The sequence below is a fragment of the Rhinatrema bivittatum genome, chromosome 5 (genome assembly GCF_901001135.1).
Source record: "Rhinatrema bivittatum chromosome 5, aRhiBiv1.1, whole genome shotgun sequence".
Taxonomy (NCBI): domain Eukaryota; kingdom Metazoa; phylum Chordata; class Amphibia; order Gymnophiona; family Rhinatrematidae; genus Rhinatrema; species Rhinatrema bivittatum.
Window position 1 is genome coordinate 357,846,878 of NC_042619.1, and position 22,804 is coordinate 357,869,681.

Sequence of the window (22,804 nt, forward strand, 5' to 3'; positions counted from 1 at the left end):
CACATGTTGGGTGCTGCTTGGCCTCATACGTATGACACAGCCTGTAGCTTGCTATTCACCATATGTGAGGACTACCATCCTGCTTGTCTTGGGAGAAAGCAGAGTTGCTTACCTGTAACAGGTGTTCTCCCAGGACAGCAGGATGTTAGTCCTCACAAAACCCACCCGTCACCCCGTGGAGTTGGGTTCGCTTACATTTTATTATTTTATTTTTCGCTCATACTTTTGCTACAAACGAGACTGAAGGGGGACCCCTGGTGGCTACAGGGTTAGTGGCACGCTGGGCATGCTCAGTGTACCAGTCAAAGTTCTAGAATCTTTGACAAAAGTGTTCCGTGACAGGGTTCCATCTGATGAAGTCACCCATATGTGAGGACCAACATCCTGCTGTCCTGGGAGGACACCTGTTACAGGTAAGCATGTGTGCTTTACACTTCTCGTATTCGATTGATTAGCAGCAATAACTAATAAGACAGCAGATAGCATAAACTTGTGACTTTACATCTTCTAGAAAAGTCTCTTAATCAATTTGGAAGCACTCCCTTGTATACAATGACATTTTTTCTTCTTCCACTCACTCAAATTCCTCAGATTGATTCTGCTAACTCCTTAGGTAGCGCCTGGTGGGCACTTCTCACCCCTTATGTAAACCTTCCCTCAATAGCTACAAAGTTCTTGTTACCTTTAGGGTTGTATCATCTTTGTTTCTATTGGTAGGGGCACTTGACTGGGATTTCTAACACCTCTGTATCTGTCCAGATGAAAGACTTCCTTTTCCAAAGATTTGGTGTGCTGACTCCCCAGGTACCATGGGTTGTCGGCACCTAATGGTAAAATTATTAGAATTAACCCAAAGAGAGGACAAAATAAAGCTAGATGCAGGAAGGGTGGAATAAAACGCCCTTGCCTCCACGGAGATAGTGCAAAAAGACCGTTAACGCAAAAAAATATAATTCCTCAGCATCAGGTCGCCAGGCAGCTTAAATCCTCTGGAGGAGAGACAAAAGACTGCCAGAATCTTCCCTTACACAGCAGATGCCCCAATCCCCCTGTAAAGAGGTACCAACGCTCTCACAGGGAATTCTCAAAAAATTAGCTTAAAAGTCCAAAAGAATCTTTAACAGCAAGTAGATGAGTCAACTCCTTAAGGAAACTTCCATACTCCTTTCCCTTAAATTAAGAAAAAATTAGAAGACCCAGGGCAAGACAGTTCCTGCCTCCTTGAATGTCTAACAGAAAAGTCACGAGGATAGCAGGTGCGGTGGGATGATAAAAAAAAAAAAAAAAAAGAAAGCATGTTCCCACACGGGGGGGAGCAAACTCCAAACCTCTCTCACTTGTTTCCTGTGGAACTTCCCCCAGATTAATGGTACACTCCTTCAGTAAAGGGAAACCAAAGGCCCCTTACGAAACAATTCCATATTCTAGTAAATTTTCGTATCAACAGATGAGATTAGGGCATCACTTTTGTTTCATTTAAATTTTACAGTGTAAAGCTTCATAAAGAGATTCTTTCTGGGCTTGGCCAGTAAATACCACCATACCTCAGTCTAGGATAAATCAATGTGTACACTATATTGATATAACAGACATGACCAATAAAGTGTGTGTATTTCTTGCGGAGAAAATGAGCAAGCATGACACTGAAGTTTAATGTTCAATTTTTATTTTTATTTTAAATGCATTAGGGCGAAAAGGGTGAACCAGGTGAAGATGGTCTTCCAGTGAGTATAATCCTCATGTTTCTATTGCATGAACATATTTTAACCTGATAGCTCATAAAATTAAATTTTACTCTTATCTCATCTTTAAAAAAAAAAAAAAAAAAAGGGATTACCAGGGCCAAGTATCAAAGGAGAGAAGGGTGAAACTGGAAAGCCGGGGCCTCGGGTAAGTCCATATTACTTAATGTCGAAGAAATTTGGTGCCTACTTGTATTGTAAAGTTCAGTTCTATTAAAATTTGAAAAACCGTGGCGCGAGTACCACAGTGCATCAGAAGGATTTGTGGGCACTCATTCTGAAAACAATTTTAGAAGAGGTCAATATTCAAAACTAAACATTTAAATGGCTACCCCGGAGTTAGATGAATAATCTGAGTTAGATTGATATCTTTGAGTTAGATGGGTAACATGAAAGATGGATTTGTGCCATCTTTCATGTTACCCTCACAACTTGTGAGTTAACAATCCAAATGGCTTAGAATATTGACCTCAACATTTTCAAGAAACTAACATAAAGGGTTGGATTTTCAAAGGCCTACGCGCTCCGGGTCTATTTTATAAAGACCCAGTGACTCTGGTAAAGCCCCGGGACGCGTCTTAAGTCCCGGGGCTTTACTAAAGGGGGCGGGGCGTGGACGGGGCCAGAGGCCTCCGACAAAGCGGCCATTGCCACTGTGACGGATCGCGTGACGGCAGGCTGGTGGCGCGTGCAACTTGCGCTTTTCCGGAGGCAGGTGCAAAAGGTAAGACAAATGTCGGGGGGGGGGGGGGGAGGGTTAGAGTAGGACTAGGGGAGGGAAAGGTTAGGGGAAGGGGTGGGAAGATCAGGCTAGGGGGAAGGGAACGGGGGAAGGCAGCGCGGCTCGGCACGCGCAAGCTGCACAACTGTGCGCCCCCTTGCGCGCGCTGACCCCTGATTTTATAACTTGCGCGCGCAAGTTATAAAATCAGGTGTACGTGTGTGCGTGCCGGGTAGTGCGCGCACATGTCCGCCCGCGCGCACCCTTTTAAAATCTACCCCTCATTGTAAAAGTCTTGGAATGCAAATCTCTGTCTCAGGTAAGTCCCTTGATACTGAAATACGGTCTTACAACTAATACATATTGGGGTAGATTTTCAAAGGGGTACGCGCGTAAGATACGTGCGTACCTCCTGAAAACCTACCCCAAACCCCCCCTGCGCGCGCCGAGCAAGCCCCGGGACGCTCGTAAGTCCCAGGGCTTGCAAAAAAGGGCGGTCGGGGGCGTGGTCAGGGGGCGCGGTTAGGGATAGGGGCGTGTCCGGGGGGCGTGTGGGCGGTCCGGGGGCGTGGCCGAGTGCCCCCGACACAGCGGCCTGTGTCGGGGCCTGCCGTGCCGGCGCGCGTAAGTTACTACTGCCCGGAGGCAGTAGTAACTTCTCCGATAAAGGTAGGGGGGGTCTAGATAGGGCCGGGGGGGGGGGGGGGGGCTGGGTTAGGTAGGGGAAGGGAAGGGAAGTTGCGGGGGGGGGGGGGGTAGAAAGAAAGTTCCCTCCGAGGCCGCTTCGATTTCGCAGCGGCCTCGGAGGGAACGGGCAGCGCGCGCAGGGTTCAGCGCACGCAAGATGCACAAATGTGCACCCCCTTGCGCACGCCGACCCCAGATTTTATAAGATACGCGCGTAAGATACGCGCGCATGTATGTTTTTAAAATCTACCTTATTGTGCACCATTTTTAAAAATGTTTTATTTTGACTTGTAACATCTGAGCTTCCAGCCTAGTCTGAATGCATTCCAGTCCTGCTCTTGGCCATTTAAAAGGGGGTGGAAAGGATCCAAAGTCAAGATGCAGTAGCTTTTCTTTTGCGACTGTAAGTGCTTTTCCATTCATTAGTCCTTGTTCGTCCTTTTAAAACGCAATCGTGACAGACTAGGGCATCATGCCTAGGTGTTGCTGTTATGATGTGGCTGGATTTACTTCCCCATAAGGGCAATGGGGTTCAGCAGCCTGATAAGCAGGACCCGAGACTGGCACATGGCAGCATGCAGTGCTGCTGCTGGGTATCTGGCCGGTCTACTGAAAGCTTGTTTTAACAGGTGTTAGTCAAACTACATTAAAAGGCCGAGATGAATTCTGTTTTTGTGCATTTATGCTTTTTACAGGGAAAACCTGGCAAGGATGGCGAATATGGAGAACCAGGATTGGATGTAAGTTTTTTGTTTTTAAATTCTCTTCCATATTTAAATGATATATTAGTTTTTATACTATAGTATAACAAGGAACGGATGCACGGTAATTTCACCAATACTAGAATATTTAGTAATAGTAAAAATGTTTACTATCACCATATGCATCAGATCAAAAACACCTTGGTCCTTCATATAGTCTGTGTTTTGAAAATAAGCACTTTTCAGTATTTAACCTCTCCAGAATATGCCTTTGTTTTTCCTTCCACCTTTCCTTGTTGGTTCTCCTGCCCTAGCTTTTGACTGCGGGCCCTTTCTTTGATTTAGTCTGCACAGGCTGAGATACGTAAGAACATAAGAACTTGCCATGCTGGGTCAGACCAAGGGTCCATCAAGCCCAGCATCCTGTTTCCAACAGTGGCCAATCCAGGCCATAAGAACCTGGCAATTACCCAAACACCAAGAAGATCCCATGCTACTAATGCAATTAATAGCAGTGGCTATTCCCTAAGTAAACTTGATTAATAGCAGTTAATGGACTTCTACTCCAAGAACTTATCCAAACCTTTCTTGAACCCAGCTACACTAACTGCACCAACTACGTCCTCTGGCAACAAATTCCAGACCTTAATTGTGCATTGAGTGAAAAAGAATTTTCTCAGATTAGTCTTAAATGTGCTACTTGCTAACTTCAAGGAATGCCTCCTAGTCCTTCTATTATCTGAGCCACATAGTGGCTCTCTTCCAAGGGAAGTCAGGGACTAAGGCCTTTTGGCACCATCGGCGACTCTAGCTTCATTGTGCTTGCTTTTGTCCTCATCCTTTCCCCTTTCACTAATTTCAGCAAGGAATCCAATACTCCTATTCCTCCTTATCATTTCTAAAGTGCTATTCAGCATATACTTGCTGTGCAGATTCACATAAGAAACAGTGCTTGCTCCATAGAGCTTACAATCTAGTCAAGACAAACATACATGGTAAGCAAATTACAAATTATTTTGGAAAACTTTAAAAACGTGTCTTTTCAAGAAGGCATTCCAGTGAGTAGTTGGATAGTGGCAAGAGACTGTTTTTTTTATATTTTATATGTTTTTGTTGTTTAGTGTTATATGGATGTAATTTTATTGTTTTATTGTGAACCACGTAGCTTGACATATTATTATTATAGGCAGAATACAAACAAACACATAACTAAGCAGATAAAAGGGAAGGACTCCAACCTCAGACAGTCCTGAACATAAGAAAATGCCATACTGGGTCAGACCAAGGGTCCATCAAGCCCAGCATCCTGTTTCCAACAGTGGCCAATCCAGGCCACAAGAACCTGGCAAGTACCCAAAAACTAAGTCTATTCCATGTTACCATTGCTAATGGCAGTGGCTATTCTCTAAGTGAACTTAATAGCAGGTAATGGACTTCTCCTCCAAGAACTTATCCAATCCTTTTTTAAACACAGCTATACTAACTGCACGAACCACATTCTCTGGCAACAAATTCCAGAGTTTAATTGTGCGTTGAGTAAAAAAGAACTTTCTCCAATTAGTTTTAAATGTGCTCCATGCTAACTTCATGGAGTGTCCCCTAGTCTTTCTACTATCCGAAAGAGTAAATAACCGATTCACATCTACTCGTTCTAGACCTCTCATGATTTTAAACACCTCTATCATATCCCCCCTCAGTCGTCTCTTCTCCAAGCTGAAAAGTCCTAACCTCTTTAGTCTTTCCTCATAGGGGAGTTGTTCCATTCCCCTTATCATTTTGGTAGCCCTTCTCTGTACCTTCTCCATCGCAATTATATCTTTTTTGAGATGCGGCGACCAGAATTGTACACAGTATTCAAGGTGCGGTCTCACCATGGAGCGATTCAGAGGCATTATGACATTTTCCGTTTTATTCACCATTCCTTTTCTAATAATTCCCAACATTCTGTTTGCTTTTTTGACTGCCGCAGCACACTGAACCAACGATTTCAATGTGTTATCCACTATGACACCTAGATCTCTTTCTTGGGTTGTAGCACCTAATATCTCTAGATAATCCTCCTTTCCATACTGATCCAACAGCAGCCATAGCTCAACGAACAGTAGAGACACAAGTCAGGAATAAGATAGGGTTTCCTTCATGGCAGTTTATAGTGCTATGGGCCAGACTCTGCTGTCCAGCTCAAAGCTGTAATTGCTTTTAAGTGTAATGTACCTTTTTTTTTTTAAGTCTAATATGAAACACAAACATTGATGCAGCAGAACAACTGAATAGTGTGCTTCTGTTATACAGGGCACACCTGGTGATCCAGGGTTTCCAGGAATACCAGGCATAAATGGTTTGAAGGTAAGTAGTTTATTTTGAGTTTGGTAAAGTACTTTTAAGTCCATTACAGCAATCGCATAATCAGACAGCCTTTGTTGCTTCATGGCAGCTACTTCTTTTGCAGTGGTTTGGGGGGTGTTCAGTAGAGAGATGGTTAGAATATGAAAAGGGAGAAGTAATGAGAAAAAAAAGAGGATGGGGAGTAACAATGAAAAAAGGGAGAGATGGAAGGAAGTCCGACTGAAGAAAACAGCAGAAGAGACAAACATCGAAGCTACATTCTGTGGTGCAGATGTAACAGTACAGTTTCTACTTTAGTTAGGGATAAGTGTGGACTCCCCGAACCAGTTTAAGTCAAAACCAGTCTCAAGATTTATTCTTGAGAATACATATGTCAGGGTGAGCAGGCTCTTGCATTTGATGCACTGGGGCACTTTTGGTTTTGTAGTTTGTGAGATGGTATATACTAGCTTTAGAAATTTTAGAACCCCGATAGACACCAAGTTTTGTTTGATGCACAACCATCTGGTTGAATGAATAGTGCGTAGCCTTTCAAAGCTGGGGCAAAGCAATACGTTTTGTAGAACTTTCCTGTTTTATTTTATTTTTTTTTTACTGGTTCATATCACGATTCTAATTAGACATACATGCCAAAGTTTAAAAGCTTTAAAAAAAAAAAAAAAAGAGATGTCCTTTATCTCCATCTGAAATAAAGTGATTTTATTTTTTGAGGAGACCATGATTATATCTATGGCCAAAAAGGAGAAACCCTCTTTCTACTAAAGAGGCATTTTTCATCTTTACTGAGGGGAATACTTTTGGCAAGTGGTTTGCTGTTGAATGTCCTGCTAGAATAAACTTCAGGGTATAAGCACGTAGAATTCTAGAAACTGCAATAGTTCTAGAGAAACTAGAATTTTTGTAGGTTGTGATAACCTTTTTGTAGAGGGGGGGTTAGGTTTTCCTCAGACTATTAGGAAAATTCTAGCAATGGGAGTTTCCAAGGGACCAGTAGTTATTTAGGAGCGACAGACGGGTCAGTCCCCCTGAATGGTGGGTCAGTGATGAGGTCTATGTAGGTGACCAGTGAGTCAGTAGAGAGTGTTGGAGTCAACATCAAAGGAAGCTGGTGAAGGCAGACTCACTGGAGTCTGGGAAGTAAGAAAGCTGTTTTCCTGTCTTTTTTTTCCATTTCTGACGTGACAGAGGATTCAGTGGGGATCCTGTGGTGGTCAGATCCTTGAAATATTCCAGTATTCCAAGGGTAAAGGAAGAGGAGAAGGCCTTGCCAAGAAGTTGGGACAGTTATGAGATAGTGTTGTTGTTCTTGTATGGGAGAAGAGGATTTTCCTGGAGTCCAAGGGTATCTAGAAAAGATTTCTAAGACTTGTCACAGTACTCAAGTGGCTTGAGGGATTGGTCTTTTGCTTTATGGAAATGGCTGGACATATTATTGCATGAAGACTATCTTATTCCTTTTTGTACATGCTGGTCTTATTTTTGTTTTAAGTAAAAAATCAACTTTTATTTGGAACACAGCACTTGGTGTGGACTGGTTTTGTTCTAAGTATGATCCCCTGGGCCTTACAGGTGAATCCCATTTCCCACAGCACAATTCTGTGCATTTTCCAGATGCTGCACCGAGTGATAAACAGCAGTCTCTGAAGTACGAACTCCTTGTAAAGGGGGTAGGGGGGGCTACATTTTATTGGACCAGCAAGAAAAGCTAATGTTATCAGACCTGGATTTGCCAATAGGCACACTAGGCCTAGGGCAGCAGAAATCTGGGGTGAGGGGGCAGCAGGCTAGCTGAAGATTTGCTGCCTTCCAATAAAAATATCAATTGCAGTAATAAATATAGTGTAAAACTACTCTAGTTTCATAACGTAATATAAACGATGGAAACGTTTGACAGTTTGCTTCAGAATGTTAAATTTTTGCCACAGGTTCTAACCCTGAGCTGCCACAGGAAACTGGGGGGGACGGGACTCTGCCTTAGACCTTCTGCCCCCTGTTGTCCAACCTTAGGGGGAGGAGTGAAGAGGGGTATATTAGGGGCAACAGCACCAATAGTGCCTAGGGTGTCAAAACCCTAAATTCATCACTGAATATAATACAGGAGCTTTTGAAACGAGAGAGGTCCCCTGCGAAGGAGAGTAGTACTGAAGATGGGTCAACAACATTTTTTTGTTGATGTAATGAAAGGTAGCGCGGCCTAGGAAGATTGCAGTACAAACATGTGGCAAAATGCATATGATGGTAACAAAAATAGGTTTGGTTTTTTTGTGTGGTAACATAGCATTTCCTGTGCAGACAATGAGAGATTGGGTCTCTGGTTGTGTCTCTTTAACCCCCTCTTTTGTCTGGACCTCTGCCAACCGCTCGGTGCTGGGTATGGACATGCATGCTTATTAATCTGCAAGCATGTTCCACAGGCCCACATTCTTAATCGTGGTTGACGCAGGTTAGGAAGGGGGTTTTGAATATGCAGACTTACATATCCATTTTACTGAATATATTTGATTTAGGTTAATTTTCTATTAATGATGATCTGCTTGTTTGATTTTTAATAATAATAATGTTGTAAACGTATGTATATGTATGTATGATCGATTGTAGTTACAGCCTATGTTATTTGCTGCTTATCATGTTGAACTGTAAATGTGTATAGATGCAGGTTTTTATTATAGTTGCTGTACCAAGCTCTGAGGGCCAAATGCGGTAAAGCATGCCAGAAATATTTTAGATACATAAATCATGCCAGCCGTTGGAAAAGAGCGGGTTTTCCTCCTGATGAAATCCCAGCTTCTTTTTGTTTTCAAAAATGCTCCATCCCACTGTCATGGCGAGTGAGAAACCTGGAAGACCCATTGGAATTCAATCTTTTACTACAGCTGCAAGTCAAAACTGTTAGTTATACATGCCTTCTATAAATTGCACTTGACACAAAAGCTGAGAACTTATTTAAATTCTAATGATTTTTTTCATTGTTTTTTTTTTTTTTTGTATAATATCTTTATTCATAACCATGGAACCAACAGATATACAGAAACAGAGCATATGTGAACATATGTGAACATATGGAAACCCGAAACCAGAGCTTAACATGCCAGCAACTGTGGTACATCGTTAGATATACAGAATACAAATGAAAGATATAGAAATGAAAGATATAGAAAATTTCTCCTTGCAATATGTGCATTCCCATACCAATTGGCTTCCGAAAGTTAAGGAGAGCTGGGTTAGGAAATTATGCTGCAAAACAATACATAACATCAGCTACCCAAAGAGCTCATTCGAGTCCCATGTTATCATTTTGTGGAACTGTTCGGTCAGCACCAGTTTTTAAGTATTCCTCCCTCCCCACCCCACCCCCCCCCCTGTTTGTCACTTGGCAATTCCGCACCTCGCTTGAGGAATGTGAGAAAGGTTACAACACTCACTACAGAGTAGTTACAGCAGTAATTACAGCAGTAATACAGCAGTAATAGGGGGAAAACAGACTTGTAGGGGAAATATTCTAAATCGCCTGCTCCTTCCCAATGCATAGTAAGAAATGCTGTCTGCTATCCCACGTATGGTCTACTCTTTATATTGATCATTGATCTACTTGGTGCCTGACCGGTGGTGCAGAGGGCCCCTCTTCCTCCAGCTTCGGGAGCAAACCCGTGACCTCATCTGGAAGCCATTGAACGTAGTCTCGCCAAATTCGCACGGTCTGGTGCTTATACTTGGTGGTTCTCTGCTTGGCTGTGTGATACTCCATATGGAGAAGGAGTTGCATTTTGCGGTCCCAAATCGGCCGGTGTTGTGGTTGTGGTTCCATCCACTGTGCAAGGATGGTGGTTTTCGCCGTTAACAGAACTTTTTGAAAAAAGTCTACTTTGTATTTGTCTATAACATAGTCAGAGTCACGTACTAGCCCAAAAAACCACAGTCTAGGTTCCAATGGAAGCTGGGTGCCCCATAGAGTTTGCAAAAAATGTTGTAGATATTGCCAGAAGTCCTGAATTACCGAGCAAGACCAAAATGCATGATAGAAGTCTGGATGTGGATCCTGACATCTTGCACATTGTCTGAGCTGTGTGACCCCCATGTGAAACGCCATGCTCTGAGAGTAGAAAGCTTGGTAATATACCTGATAAAGTTTGTCCCGTAAAATGACATTTTCCACCGTCTTGTAAATAGTCTGTAAACTTTGTAGGAAATCAGGTAGAGTAATGGGTTCCGGGAGACATCTGTTCCATTTTTGAACTATCGGTCCTGAATCTGAGGGGTGGAGTAAGCGAATGAGATCGGTATAATATTGTGCACATCTATGGCGTTTTCCATCCGATCCCCGTAGAAAGGCCATCAGCTTATGGGAATGAACAAATTGGGGGACTTTGAAAAGCCTTTCCACCAGAAAATGTCTCAATTGGAGGTAGCAGTAAAAGTCAGCGGGTTGAAGCCCAAATGTTCCCTGTAAGTCCGTGAAACTGAGAGGCGTGGGGGTACCCTCCTGCACTTGCAGCAACTGTGATACATTGACCAAGCCACATTTCGACCACCTCGTAAAAGGAAGATTATGCATACCAGGTGTAAATATAGGGCAACCTATGATAGGTAAGCAGACAGTATATTCCGGGTTTACGTGAAACAAATAACATAATTTTTTCCACATCTGGCGGAAAGGAAAAGAAGGGCACTAGAAGGGACTGAGGGAGGTAGCATATGTATCGAAGACTGCAACGCCCCACTCGCTGTAAAGGGGTACAACCAGTGATTATAATGTAGGACTGGAGAGCAGTAGCCCGTGTTATTTATCCAATCTCTTATATGCCGTATCAAGCTAGCGTAATTATAGGCCTGAAGATCGGGGCAGCCTATACCCCCCTCCCTTTTTGAGCGCATTAGGATAGATAGAGAGATCCTAGCCCTTTTTCCCCTCCACAAAAATCTACTAAGAGCAGAATTTATATCTTTAACATCTTTTTTCTTCAGCCAGATTGGTAACATTGCAAACAGATACAGCCATTTTGAGATTTCCATCATTTTTAGTAACAAAACCTTTCCAGAGAGAGATAAGGGTAAATTACTCCAAACATGCAGTTTGTCTAAGAGCTTTTGTTTCAGGGGAGCCACATTTAAGGAATAGAGGCGGTCAAGTGTAGCGGGGATATAAATGCCTAGGTATTTGAGGGAACCATCCACCCATCTAAGTGGAAAGGTACCAGGCCATGTAGCCCGCAAAGTGCCCAATGTGTCCAAAGCCTCCGATTTTTCCACATTTATTTTGAGTCCCGCAAATGCCCCAAAGTCCCTTTGTATCCGTAACACCTGGGGAAGAGCAGTAATCGGGTTGCTAAGAGTAACTAACATGTCGTCCGCAAAGGTGGCAATTTTGAACTCCTCCCCTTTAAAAAGCACACCTTTTAATTCCGGTGCCTCCATCAGCTTCCTAAGAAGCGGATCTAGTGCCAGAATGTATAGAATCGGAGAAAGAGGGCAGCCCTGCCGCACTCCCCGTTGAATAGGTATTTCCCCTGAGAGATCATCGTTGGCTGAGATATGTGAGACAGGATTAGTATAGAGAAGGGAGATGGCCTGAATGAGCTGGACAGGAAACCCAAAACGGCGTAAGACAGAGAACATGTAGTCCCATGAGACCCTATCGAACGCCTTCTCTGAATCAAACCCCACCACCATAGATTGTAATTGTTGTCTATGTGACGTCTCAAGAGCCGAGAGCAAGCGGATCACGTGGGACCCGGCATTACGACCCTGTACAAAACCAGCTTGAGCTGAGGAAATAAGTGTGGGCAAAATAACATTGATTCGGAGAGCTAATATATGGGCATAGAGTTTGAGATCATAATTGAGGAGGGAGATGGGTCTGTATGAAGCTGGCTGAAGAGGATCTTTGCCCGGCTTTGGCAATACCGTTATAAATGCTTTGTTGAAATGCGGAGGGAAGGCTCCACCCTGCCAGGCATGATTATAAAAGTTAGTTAATGGAGTAGTAATAACTGACTGAAGAAGTTTATAATATTCCGTTGGGAAGCCATCCGGCCCCGGGGATTTATGGCATTTCCCAGTTTTTATGGCTCCAGTAATTTCTCGTTCTGTTATAGGTTTGGTCACAATTTGCTGCTGAAGGGGTGTTAGTTGTGGCAAGGAAATATCTTGAAAAAAAAATCTTCTTCTTCCTGGCCCCCTACCCTATCTTCCCGGTAAAGGTGCTCATAAAAGGAGCGTAGGGCTTCCAAAATATCCGCATTTTTTATGACTTGTTGGCCAGTGGTCGTACGTAAACTGGAAATATGAGATTTTTTCCTTTTAACCGCCACCAGTCTCGACAGGAGTTTACTGGATTTATTTCCATATCTGAAAAAAAAATGTTCAGAGGAATGGATTGCTCTCTGGGCTTTAAGATGTATATGAGTATTAAGCGCTTGTAGATAGGACTGGTAAGTCTGCCTATGAAGCGGGTTAGGTCTATCCACTAAAACTTTTTTTGCGGCCCTTAGTTTCCTCTCTAAAAGGAGAATGGCTGCATTGAGTTTTTTATTCTTAGTAATGGTATACGCAATGATCTCCCCCCGGAGAACAACTTTACTAGTTTCCCAAAACAATATTGGATTATGAACATGGGCCTTGTTATTTTCGGCATATTCTTCCCATTTTCCTTTAAGGAAACTATGAAAGTCAGGATCATTGTAAAGGTGTCCCGGAAGCCTCCAACTCCGCCTTTGGCGTCTGTCGACAGTAAACCACACGTCAACCCATAGGGGAGCATGGTCGGCCACTGCAATAACTCCCAAGTCTGCTGCTTCAACTGTGGAAAACATATGTTCAGCTAGTAGGATATAATCAATTCTAGACATGGTACCATGAGCTCTAGACACATGGGTATAGTCTCGCTCCTCCGGGTGTAATATACGCCAGGGATCTACCAGTCGGAGAAATTTACAGAGTTGACGTACCCCCGAACAAGTGGCTTCGCGATAAGTTATGGGCTTCTGGGACTTGTCTAAAGAGGCATCCATAACACTATTCATATCCCCTGCAATCATAAGATCTCCCTGCATGTGGATTTGGAGAACATTAATCAGGTGTGTAAAGAACTCCCTGTCTGGGGTGTTAGGCGCATAAACATTGCACAAAGTAATCAGTTTTCCAGCAAGGTTGCCAACAATGATCACATATCTCCCTTCATCGTCATGGAGCTCTTTAACTATTGTTAGCGGAGTATTTTTATTAATTAAAATGGCAACTCCACCTTTTTTTCCCTTCGCCTGTGAAAAATAACAGTCTGACACCCATTCCCTTCTCAGTTTCCCACTTTCCACCTCGGATAAATGTGTTTCCTGTATGCAGGTTATATTAGCCTTCAGCCTATGCAGTTGTTGCAGGACTTTTTTCCGTTTTACCGGTGATCCCATACCGTCAACATTCCAGGAAAGTATCCTATATTTACCCATGATCACTCCAAACTACCCTCTCTGTCTGGGTTCGTAAAATGAAGATTTGTAAAAAAGGAGCCAGGCCCCAGCCTAACTAAGCCCCTTCAAGCATTGTATACCTGGAATTATTTCGCGGACTCCCATCACCAGTCAAATACCTCATTCCGGTCAGTGTACCTTCCTCAGAAGTATGTAAAGAAACCAAGTGACAAATTCCCATACCCATTCCCATCCCCAGAACCCTATGAACTTCAGGTACCAAGTTTGTCAAGAACCGTGTACCATGATTCCCCATCCCTTCCCCGCTATGTACTAAAACACAATAACCCAGTGAGGTACTGTTCTCCCTATCGGAGAAACTAGGCACGTGTAACATGTGGATGGACACCACGCCACCCACTTTAAATACAACCATTTTCCATTTACATATTTGTAGATCATTCACGTATGGTAGAAGAAAGAATAATAACAATCTTAATAGTGGTACAGATATAAAAACATGGTAATAAGGTGAGATTTCCCTAAGGCAATATCCCTGTGGAAATAATAACAATAATACATGCGTCTCTTAAGGTGAAACCATGCCCATCGATCTGCCTGTTACCATTGTCACTTTATGCAGGCCCTATACCCATTCAAAGCAAGTGCTTACTGCAGCTTCAGTCAGTTCTATGTTGAGTACATACGTCCAACAAATAGGTATGATCCGCTTAATGTCTGGGCTATAGAACAATCTATACACCCTCACCAAGCCCGCAGGAACATCATATATAGAAAAAAAACAGGAGATATCAAGAAGAAAAAAAGAGAAGAGAAAAAAAAACCACAGGAATTTAATAGACCTGTTAGCTCACCACCGCCTAAACAGGCATCCGCAGCTAGCTTTTAGCACACAGTCTGAAGATAGCCTCTGAAAACTTCATGTCTCTATCGAACGTGGTTCGCCGAGCAGCCGAAACTTAAAATGGCCGCTAACTTCACTTTCTTGTAAGACCCGACGGCCCGCTCAATTAACCTGCGCCATAATGAGTCGCGATGAAATCCTGCGCCTTCTGAGGGTCTTCGAATAATTTTATATGCCCTTCGTGCCAAATCCTGAGTTTCGCAGGGTATCCCAGCGCAAACTTGATCTTTTTCTGGTAGAGATTAGAACAGGTTGATGAAAAGGCTTTCCGTATGGTCGCCACTCTCGCCGAATAATCCTGTACAACTCTTATTTTGTGATTGTCATAGAAGAGCTCTGCTTTTGATCTTGCCGCTTGAGAGACCCGGGCTTTATGCGCAAAATTAAGAAACTTTGCGATGACGATCCTCGGCCTATCGTCATTCTGCCGTTTCGGTCCTAATCTATGGGCCCGTTCAATAGTAAGGACCCCCTTGAGGTCGGGCAGTAGAAGGGCCTCCGGTAGCCATGTTTCAAGTAAGTTTCCCAGCTGAGAATCCTCGATGGATTCTGGAAATCCTATGAAGCGCAGGTTAGAGCGACGCGCCCGATTTTCGAGATCATCAAGTTTTTCTGCTTGATCCTGTACCGTTTTTTCTAGCTCTTTTATCTTGGACTCTTGAGCGCAGCAATCATCTTCTAAAGTAGATATACGGCCTTCCGCGTGATCTACCCGGGGACCAAGATCCGTGAGAGCCGCCTTCACGTCTTCAAGCTGGGTACCGATGCTCGCCAATTTTTCATCTAAGGCGGCATGGATGATGTCTTTAATTTCTCCTAAAAGGTGCTCGTTGTTAGGCGTCTCCTGCAAGGCAGACACTGTAGATAGAGGAGTCCCGGTCGCCATCTTGTCCGGTCCCGTCTTAACCTTCTCCTTCTCCTTCCGACTCCCCCGGACAACTCGCAGCGGGGGGGATTTCTGCATAAAATTCACTATCGACATAGGCAAAGCCGGCTAGAGGTTTCCAGTCGTTTCAGGTCCAAGAAATTCGGTTATTTTTGCAGGTTTGGGCGGCGCGGCGTCCAGAGCAGAGCGAGACACGTCTTGCTCAGTCTATCCACATCACGTGACCTCTTTTTTCATTGTTTTTAAATCTATTTTTATTGTGGCTGCACTCATGCAATGCCATTTTTATTGTGAACCGCTCTGATAAACCTTTTCTGAGTGCCATATTAAGTTAAATAAATTGAATTGAATTGAATAATGCAATTTATATCGGATTACTAGCTGTTGTGTTGAAAGCGCTCCAAGTTGAGCAGAAGACAGTGGCAAGAGTGTTGACAGGAGCTGGTCTTAGAGACCATATAACACAAATATCAGTTTTGCTTCAGTGGCAGATCAGATTTAAGATCTTGTGCGCATGGCTGAGCACAAGATCTGGGCTGGGGCAGTAAAACATGCCGATTCCAGCTTTTTCTAATGCAATAATCAGCTTTATTCACACAAAACAGCACTTACGCACATTGGTAGACTTCCTTACCTCAGGACAGTGTGCGTGCAACCTTCTGGTGTGGTCAGAATAGTTTTACCGGAGCTGCCTCTCCTGGAGAAGGGTGTCCTGATCCCAGCTGGGCTCACCAACCTCTCCTGCCCTAGTTGGTCCTGCCCCCCCAGACTCTCCCTACCCAGCAGGGACCCGCTCAAAGAACTCTCTCTCTGTGGGATTTAAGGTGGATCAGGCATTTAGCCTGGTCCTGCACATACAAAAAGGGGAAAAAAGGGTCTCACTCCATTACAGATCTATTGAAAGAATTTAAGACCAGAATGAAGAGAGCATTTTAAAGGTCTAGGATTGTTGAAATCTGATGAGCAGAATGATTGAGACATACCCTCAATATTGCTAGTTCGGCTAGCTGAGGCAAGCACAAAACAATTCTCAGTCACGGGCATGTGGAATGCTCTCCGAGAGGAACTGAGAGTGGAACTATGTTGACAGACATTTAGGAGACAAATTAAGACTCTATTTCTTCAACAAACATTTGAGATGATAAATTTATATAAAGCAAGGCTGAGTAGAGTCCCTGCTCTCTTCACCAGATTTTGGTGATTTTTATAAACTTGTAAATAGCACGGGGTCCATATTCGGAAGTATGTAGCCGGATAACTCACAAGTTCTCTGGCTGAATGCCGTCTTTTGAATATTTTGGGCACTTAACTGGCTAAACATTAGCTGGACAATGTAGGAGATAAAGTTAGCTGGCTAAGTAATCCAGCTAACTCTGACATTCAGACAGGCCGATGCAATTTTGGCACTCAGATCGGCGCGCTGCTTAACACGCTGTTGGATGCGTGTTTTGGACATGTTAGACTTACGTTCGATGCAGGATTAGTGCATCCAAAACACGTGTCCAATAGCGCTCATCACATGCAAATTCTATGTAGATGAGGCTATCAGCTATTACCCTGCCATGCCAAAGATTGCTGTGTGGCCAAGGCGCCCATTTTAACAAGGCGAATTTAACGCCTGCCTGAGAGCAGGCATTAAAGCGTGTTGCACTCAAGGGCTCATGAAAAAAAAAAGAATCTTGCTTTCTGTGGTTCCTCCTATTAGGATCGTTATAATACTAAACAGGAGGAATCGGAGAAAGCAGAATCATGCCGCGTTCAAGGGCTCAACCAAAAAAAAAAAAATCCTGCTTTCTGTGGTTCTTCCTATTAGTATCGTGGTGATATAGTAGGAGGAACCACAGAAAGCAGCATCCCCAAGTTCTGGCCTGATTGCAGAAGTGAATAAATTAATATTAAGGGCCGGGCACGTAATATTAATCCACTCCTTCACTTACTGCCGATTGGTCCATTCACTGTCACATGTCAGTGAAAGGACTAATCCCTTTTCAGAAGGCTGTCCTGAAAGAGGATTGGTCCTTTCATTGACAAGTGTCAGTGAAAAGGACCAATCGGGAGCAGCCCTGCCTGGGGGGGTGGGGGTGCGGAAGGACACACAGCCACTCTCCTGGGCATCCGATGCAGAGCACTAGGGATGCACAAATTATCCGTTGCACGTACCTTTTAGCACAGCAGCTCATTTTCCTATTGCATTGAGCGCCCAGGCGAGGTGGATGTGCGCCCAGTTTGGACACGTGTTTTTTTTTATACGATGATATTGCATCAGCCTGAGAGTTAGCTGGGTTACTTACCCAGGTAACTTAATTGGGAGTTAGCTGGATTATTTATCTGGCTAACTGTGGTCATGCCATAAAGTTATTTGGCTATCTTTAAGATAGCCGATTATATTCAGTAGTGCATCTGTCCTACTGAATATCCCTTCAAAGTTAGTCCCTTATATGGCCACTAGTTACAACTGGCAGGTGTTTCTGGAAAATGGAGAATTCGCATGTTCTTTGGCTATTGGGTAAAGCAATCATATGCTATTAAGCATTACTTGCTTAAGTGATGGTAGAATATCTGTTTATGATGTTATGTGTTAAATAGATTTTGTATGTTATGGTTGTACACTGCCTAGAACTACAGATAGAGCAGTTGAGACATTTTTTTTTAACTATATAAAGGGAATGATTTTCAGCCGATATAAAATCTGCGGGTTCTTTTTTTAACCTGCAGACTTTGCAATATTTATCGAAGCATGCATAATTTAGCTTTGCATAGTTTTGCCAGTGTAATTTTCAATCGCAATTACACCTGCTAGTTGGTATGTGTAGTTTTCCGCGAGAATTTACGTGAATGTTTTTTAAATTCAATAAGACGGTAACTTTCAAACCGGCGAGCGTGTGCACATTGTGCACATACGTCTACCTGTGCCCAGGTACGCAACCATTTTATAATATACACATGCATATGCAGGCATGTTATAAAATAGCCTGGCCATGCACACACATGCGCCAGATTTTAAGTGGGTGCATGCATGTGTACACAAATCCCACTTATACCATGTAAATCAGGGGATTTTAAAAGGGGCACATGATGACGCCATTCCCAGTTTTACTAGTTCACCCCCAGTTTGCCCAGGTAAGCGGTAGGTCCTCCAATCTCCCCTGGTTTGATAGCTTTCATTCGTCCCAGTTAGCCCAGACCCTTAAAACTACTCGGATCTGCCTATTTTTCTTGACATTTTAATTTACATGGCATCTATAGCAGAAGTAAAATTATGTGGTAGGGGGCCTTAGCGTGCCGGGTCGGGTCATTATTTTTGCGCACAGCTTAGGTTCTCACCACAAAACACCCACGCCCCTCCCCTTTTGAAAACTTTAGAGATGCGCGCGCGCTGCAGGAGATGCACGCATATCGCGATGGCTTTTAAAGTCCGCTTGGTACGCGCGAGCCCGACTTCTTCGCGCATCCCCTAATTAATGCACACTTCAGGCTTTTAAAATTTACCTCTCGGCATGTCACAGCCGCACGCCAGAATGCACCTCCTAGAGTGCCTCTGCCGCATGTATGTAAGCCTGTCATGCGATTTTCTATTTCATCCACTGAAAACCCTTTGGAAATTACTTTCAGAATATGTAATGCTAAACAGATGATGTAAAGATGCTTATAGGAAAGCAACCACAATGCTGGAGTTTTCACATTGGCTTGATCATTTTTTTCCTGTGCCTACTGATGAAATACCATACAAAAGAGATTCAAACGTGTTACTTTGAATAGATGATGATCAAATTTATTTAAATCTTTTGCGGTAATTAAGCATGAATAGTTATATAGTAAATTGTAACTTTTTTTTCTGCAGGGCGAGAAGGGTGAAACAGGTCCTCAAGGACCTCCAGGAATTGTAAGTACAGTAAATATAATATTTTGACCTGATAGCACACAAGTGTTAAAATTATAAAAAAAAAAATGGAATTTTAAAGAGAGGAATAATTTTTGAAGGCAGCGGCACTAGATGATGGAGCCCATAGGTCTGACAAAGGCTAAATGAAATGATTAGCTTTGCTGATATTTTCTTAAGGCTCCTGCTTGTGAGCCCTTCATAATAAAAGCAGAAATAAATGAAGAAGCAAAACCAAGCATGACATTGTCTTCCTTAAGAATAAAAAGGTATTTATTCAAAATGATAAAAAGACAAAATAGTGGCTCTTCAGAGCTGCTGATTGCGTATGTGTGTTGATTTGACTGATACAGAACTGAAGCAGCAGCATTTGAAATGAGAATATTCATATGGTTCCACTATATAAAATCCTACTTTTAACAATTTAAATAATCTTGTAAGACTTACTGTCTTCAAGCCTTCTAAAATGAACTCGCACTGGAAACCTTCACTGAAAATGTAATCTTTTTGCATGCTGAGAAGTAAATATCAATACTTTAAAGAAAACCACATTTTGCATTTCCATAAGGAAATGATCAAAGATCATATTTTTCACTGGTAGTTTAAACTGTTTTTAAATAAATGTTTTTTCTTATTTTTATTAATAGAATGATATTTCACTAACGTGCTCAGTCAAAACCAATTTATACTTTAGAAGGTGGAAGTTCAAACCTTTTCATCTACTGATGAGAGAAGTCCCTTTTGTTAGTGAAACTTTGGCAGGTTTTAATCTCTCCTTTTAACATTCTTTTAGGTATAAATCTACCACCATAAAGCTCTTTAGAAATGTAATAGCTACACAGGTACACAGAATAACATGAGCAGTAACATGATTATCAATTAGATGCTGATTCTGTCCATTCACTCATGCTTTACCGGCATTCACCCCCCACCAGCCACAGATACAGCTATGTATGTTCCCATTCAAAACTTAGCAAACTAAGGCCTAGATTCATTATTTTGCTATAAATTTCGCATGCCCAGGATAAAAAAAAGAGGTATGGTTAGGATAATTTTTTAGTTATTTCACCCATGATATTTTAACTTTGTGAAGTGCCCAGACAGTATTTGAGAGAGAGAGAGAGAGAGATTGATTCTTTAGAAGGCTTTCATATTAATCAACTATTTATACCACTGTAGGAGGGTCAAATAGTAACTCGAGGTGAGGTTTTGCTGGTGGTCTAGGGTTTGGGGAACAGTTTTACAAGCACAGTCAGAGGTACAACAGCACAATACACATTAGTGAAGATTTGATGTGATTTGGAGTGAGGAAAGGGACACAAACATGACATTTATACATTGTACTCTTGCCCTAGCTTGGTGCTCTCTCTACCTAGTTGCTAAAGCTAGGGCAAGAGTACATTTGTACAAATCTTATCTTTGTGTCCTTTTCCTCACTCCAAATCACACCAAAGCTTCACTGATAACTGTGCTGTTTGTACCTCTGACTGTGCATGTAAAACTGTCCCCCTCACTATCCTGCCTGGAACCCGCGCCTCGCAGTCGGACCGAGAGCAAGGTCACGCCCCCGCCCTGACATCATCAGGGGGCGACGACTGTTTAAAACGCGGCGTTTTTGCGGAGGGGCTTCGTGTCTGGGCCTCCGCTGCTCTTTTGCTAACATCTAAGAGCTCTGCTATTCTGCTGGAACTTGTTGGACATTTACCTCACTATCCTGCCTGGAACCCGCGCCTCGCAGTCGGACCGAGAGCAAGGTCACGCCCCCGCCCTGACATCATCAGGGGGCGACGACTGTTTAAAACGCAGTGTTTCTCACAGGCGCCGCGCGACGGAGGGGCGCGACAAAGGGGCTTGCCCCTTTGTTTTGCCCCTTCGTTTCGCCCTTCGACTAGCATTATCAAGGTTACTCACATATTTTCAGCCCATTTACTTCATCTGTAATGGAAATCCCTACAATCATTGGGCAAGGAAACTATCTAAATATGCATACACAGCCAAAAAACTGTACCACCAAAATGAAGAAATATTTCAATCGGACCCTCATACCTGTTATGTCCACCATATGCACTGCAATATTTACTACTCTTTCCTTCTTCCTTTGTAATGCTCAATCAGTGCGAAAAAAAGTTCCTATTCTTTTGAACATTATTCACACAAACAAACCAGATTTTTTCTTAATTACCGAATCTTGGTTAACCAATGCAGATACAGTTACTGTAAATAATCTAACTCCAGATGGTTACACTGCCATCTCTGAGCCTAGAATAAATCGTAGAGGAGGAGGCTTATTAGCTGTCATTAAATCATCCCTGAAACCAGTAAAAAAACAACTCACTATCTCTGGTTCTTTTGAAATTTTACTCATCACTACTACCTTACTAAACATTGGCATTATTTACTGTCCCCCTGGGTGCCTTAATATAGAACTTTCCAATTTTTTAGAAACCATTGCAACTCTTCCCATAGATCTAAACAAAACTATTTTGCTCGGTGACTTTAATATACATATTACTAGTTTTACTATGCTCTCAAATTCATTTATGGATTCTATGTCAGGTCTTGGCTGGGATCAACTTGTAAAGACCCCAACTCATATTAAAGGCCAAATACTAGACTAGGTATTTTTCAATTCTCTTTTCGCTACCCCTAATTGGGATGACATCACAGTAACCCCTATACCTTGGTCAGATCATTATAAAATTCACTTTTCCCTTAACATACTTCACAACAAACAAAAAACCGAAAAACATAATAAGATATTCAAAAGAAAATTCATTAGCACAGACTCCTTCATAGATGCGATTTCACCCGCCTTACCACATACTACTTCAGATACCATAGAAGATTCAGAAGAAAAATGGAATCATGTTATCTCATCTACTTTGGACACTATTGCCCCTCTTAAACAAATCTTTCCTAACAATAATAAAAAGAAAGCATCCTCCCCCTGGTATACAAAATCCTTACAAACATTCAAAACACTTCTGAGAAAACTTGAACGTAAATGGCGACACAACCGAACAACCGAAACAAAAAATGCCTATCATTGTACACTCCGTCGTTACAATAGAGAAATAGACAAAGCTAAGAAACGTTACTATGCAAACAAAATCTCCAAAGCTAATGGTAATCCTAATATGCTATTTAACATCGTAAAACAGTTGACCACCCCCCAAAGTAACAACTTTACTGAATATGATGATGTTTTCTGTAATAAAATCGCTATCCATTTTAAAACAAAAGTAACAAACATTTCTAAAGAATTTTCTCAACTACCTTACCCCTCAATTGCTAATAAAGATATTAACGAACAGTGGTCGGAATTCTATCCAATATCCGAGGACACCATACTCACAATAATTAACAAGCAAAAACCATCTAATTCTCCTGAAAATCCATGTTCAGGTGCCTTCTTCAAAGCCCTTGGTCCACATGCCAATACCTTTCTCTGTTCTTTAGTTAATCAATCCCTAGAAACAGGACATTTCCCAAATACGTTAAAAAAGACCTCTA

The 22,804-nt window shown here is 42.5% G+C and overlaps 1 protein-coding gene across 1 annotated transcript in view; it reads left to right on the plus strand.

Annotated features, from left to right (window-relative positions):
• COL4A1 (collagen type IV alpha 1 chain) overlaps positions 1 to 22,804 on the plus strand; it is a 376,455-nt gene that overhangs the window by 185,795 nt on the left and 167,856 nt on the right. The window contains exons 14-18 of the mRNA XM_029604713.1: positions 1,689 to 1,724; positions 1,831 to 1,890; positions 3,846 to 3,890; positions 6,144 to 6,197; positions 19,253 to 19,294. Coding sequence (XP_029460573.1) covers positions 1,689 to 1,724; positions 1,831 to 1,890; positions 3,846 to 3,890; positions 6,144 to 6,197; positions 19,253 to 19,294 — 237 coding nt within the window. The remainder of the gene's footprint in view (positions 1 to 1,688; positions 1,725 to 1,830; positions 1,891 to 3,845; positions 3,891 to 6,143; positions 6,198 to 19,252; positions 19,295 to 22,804) is intronic.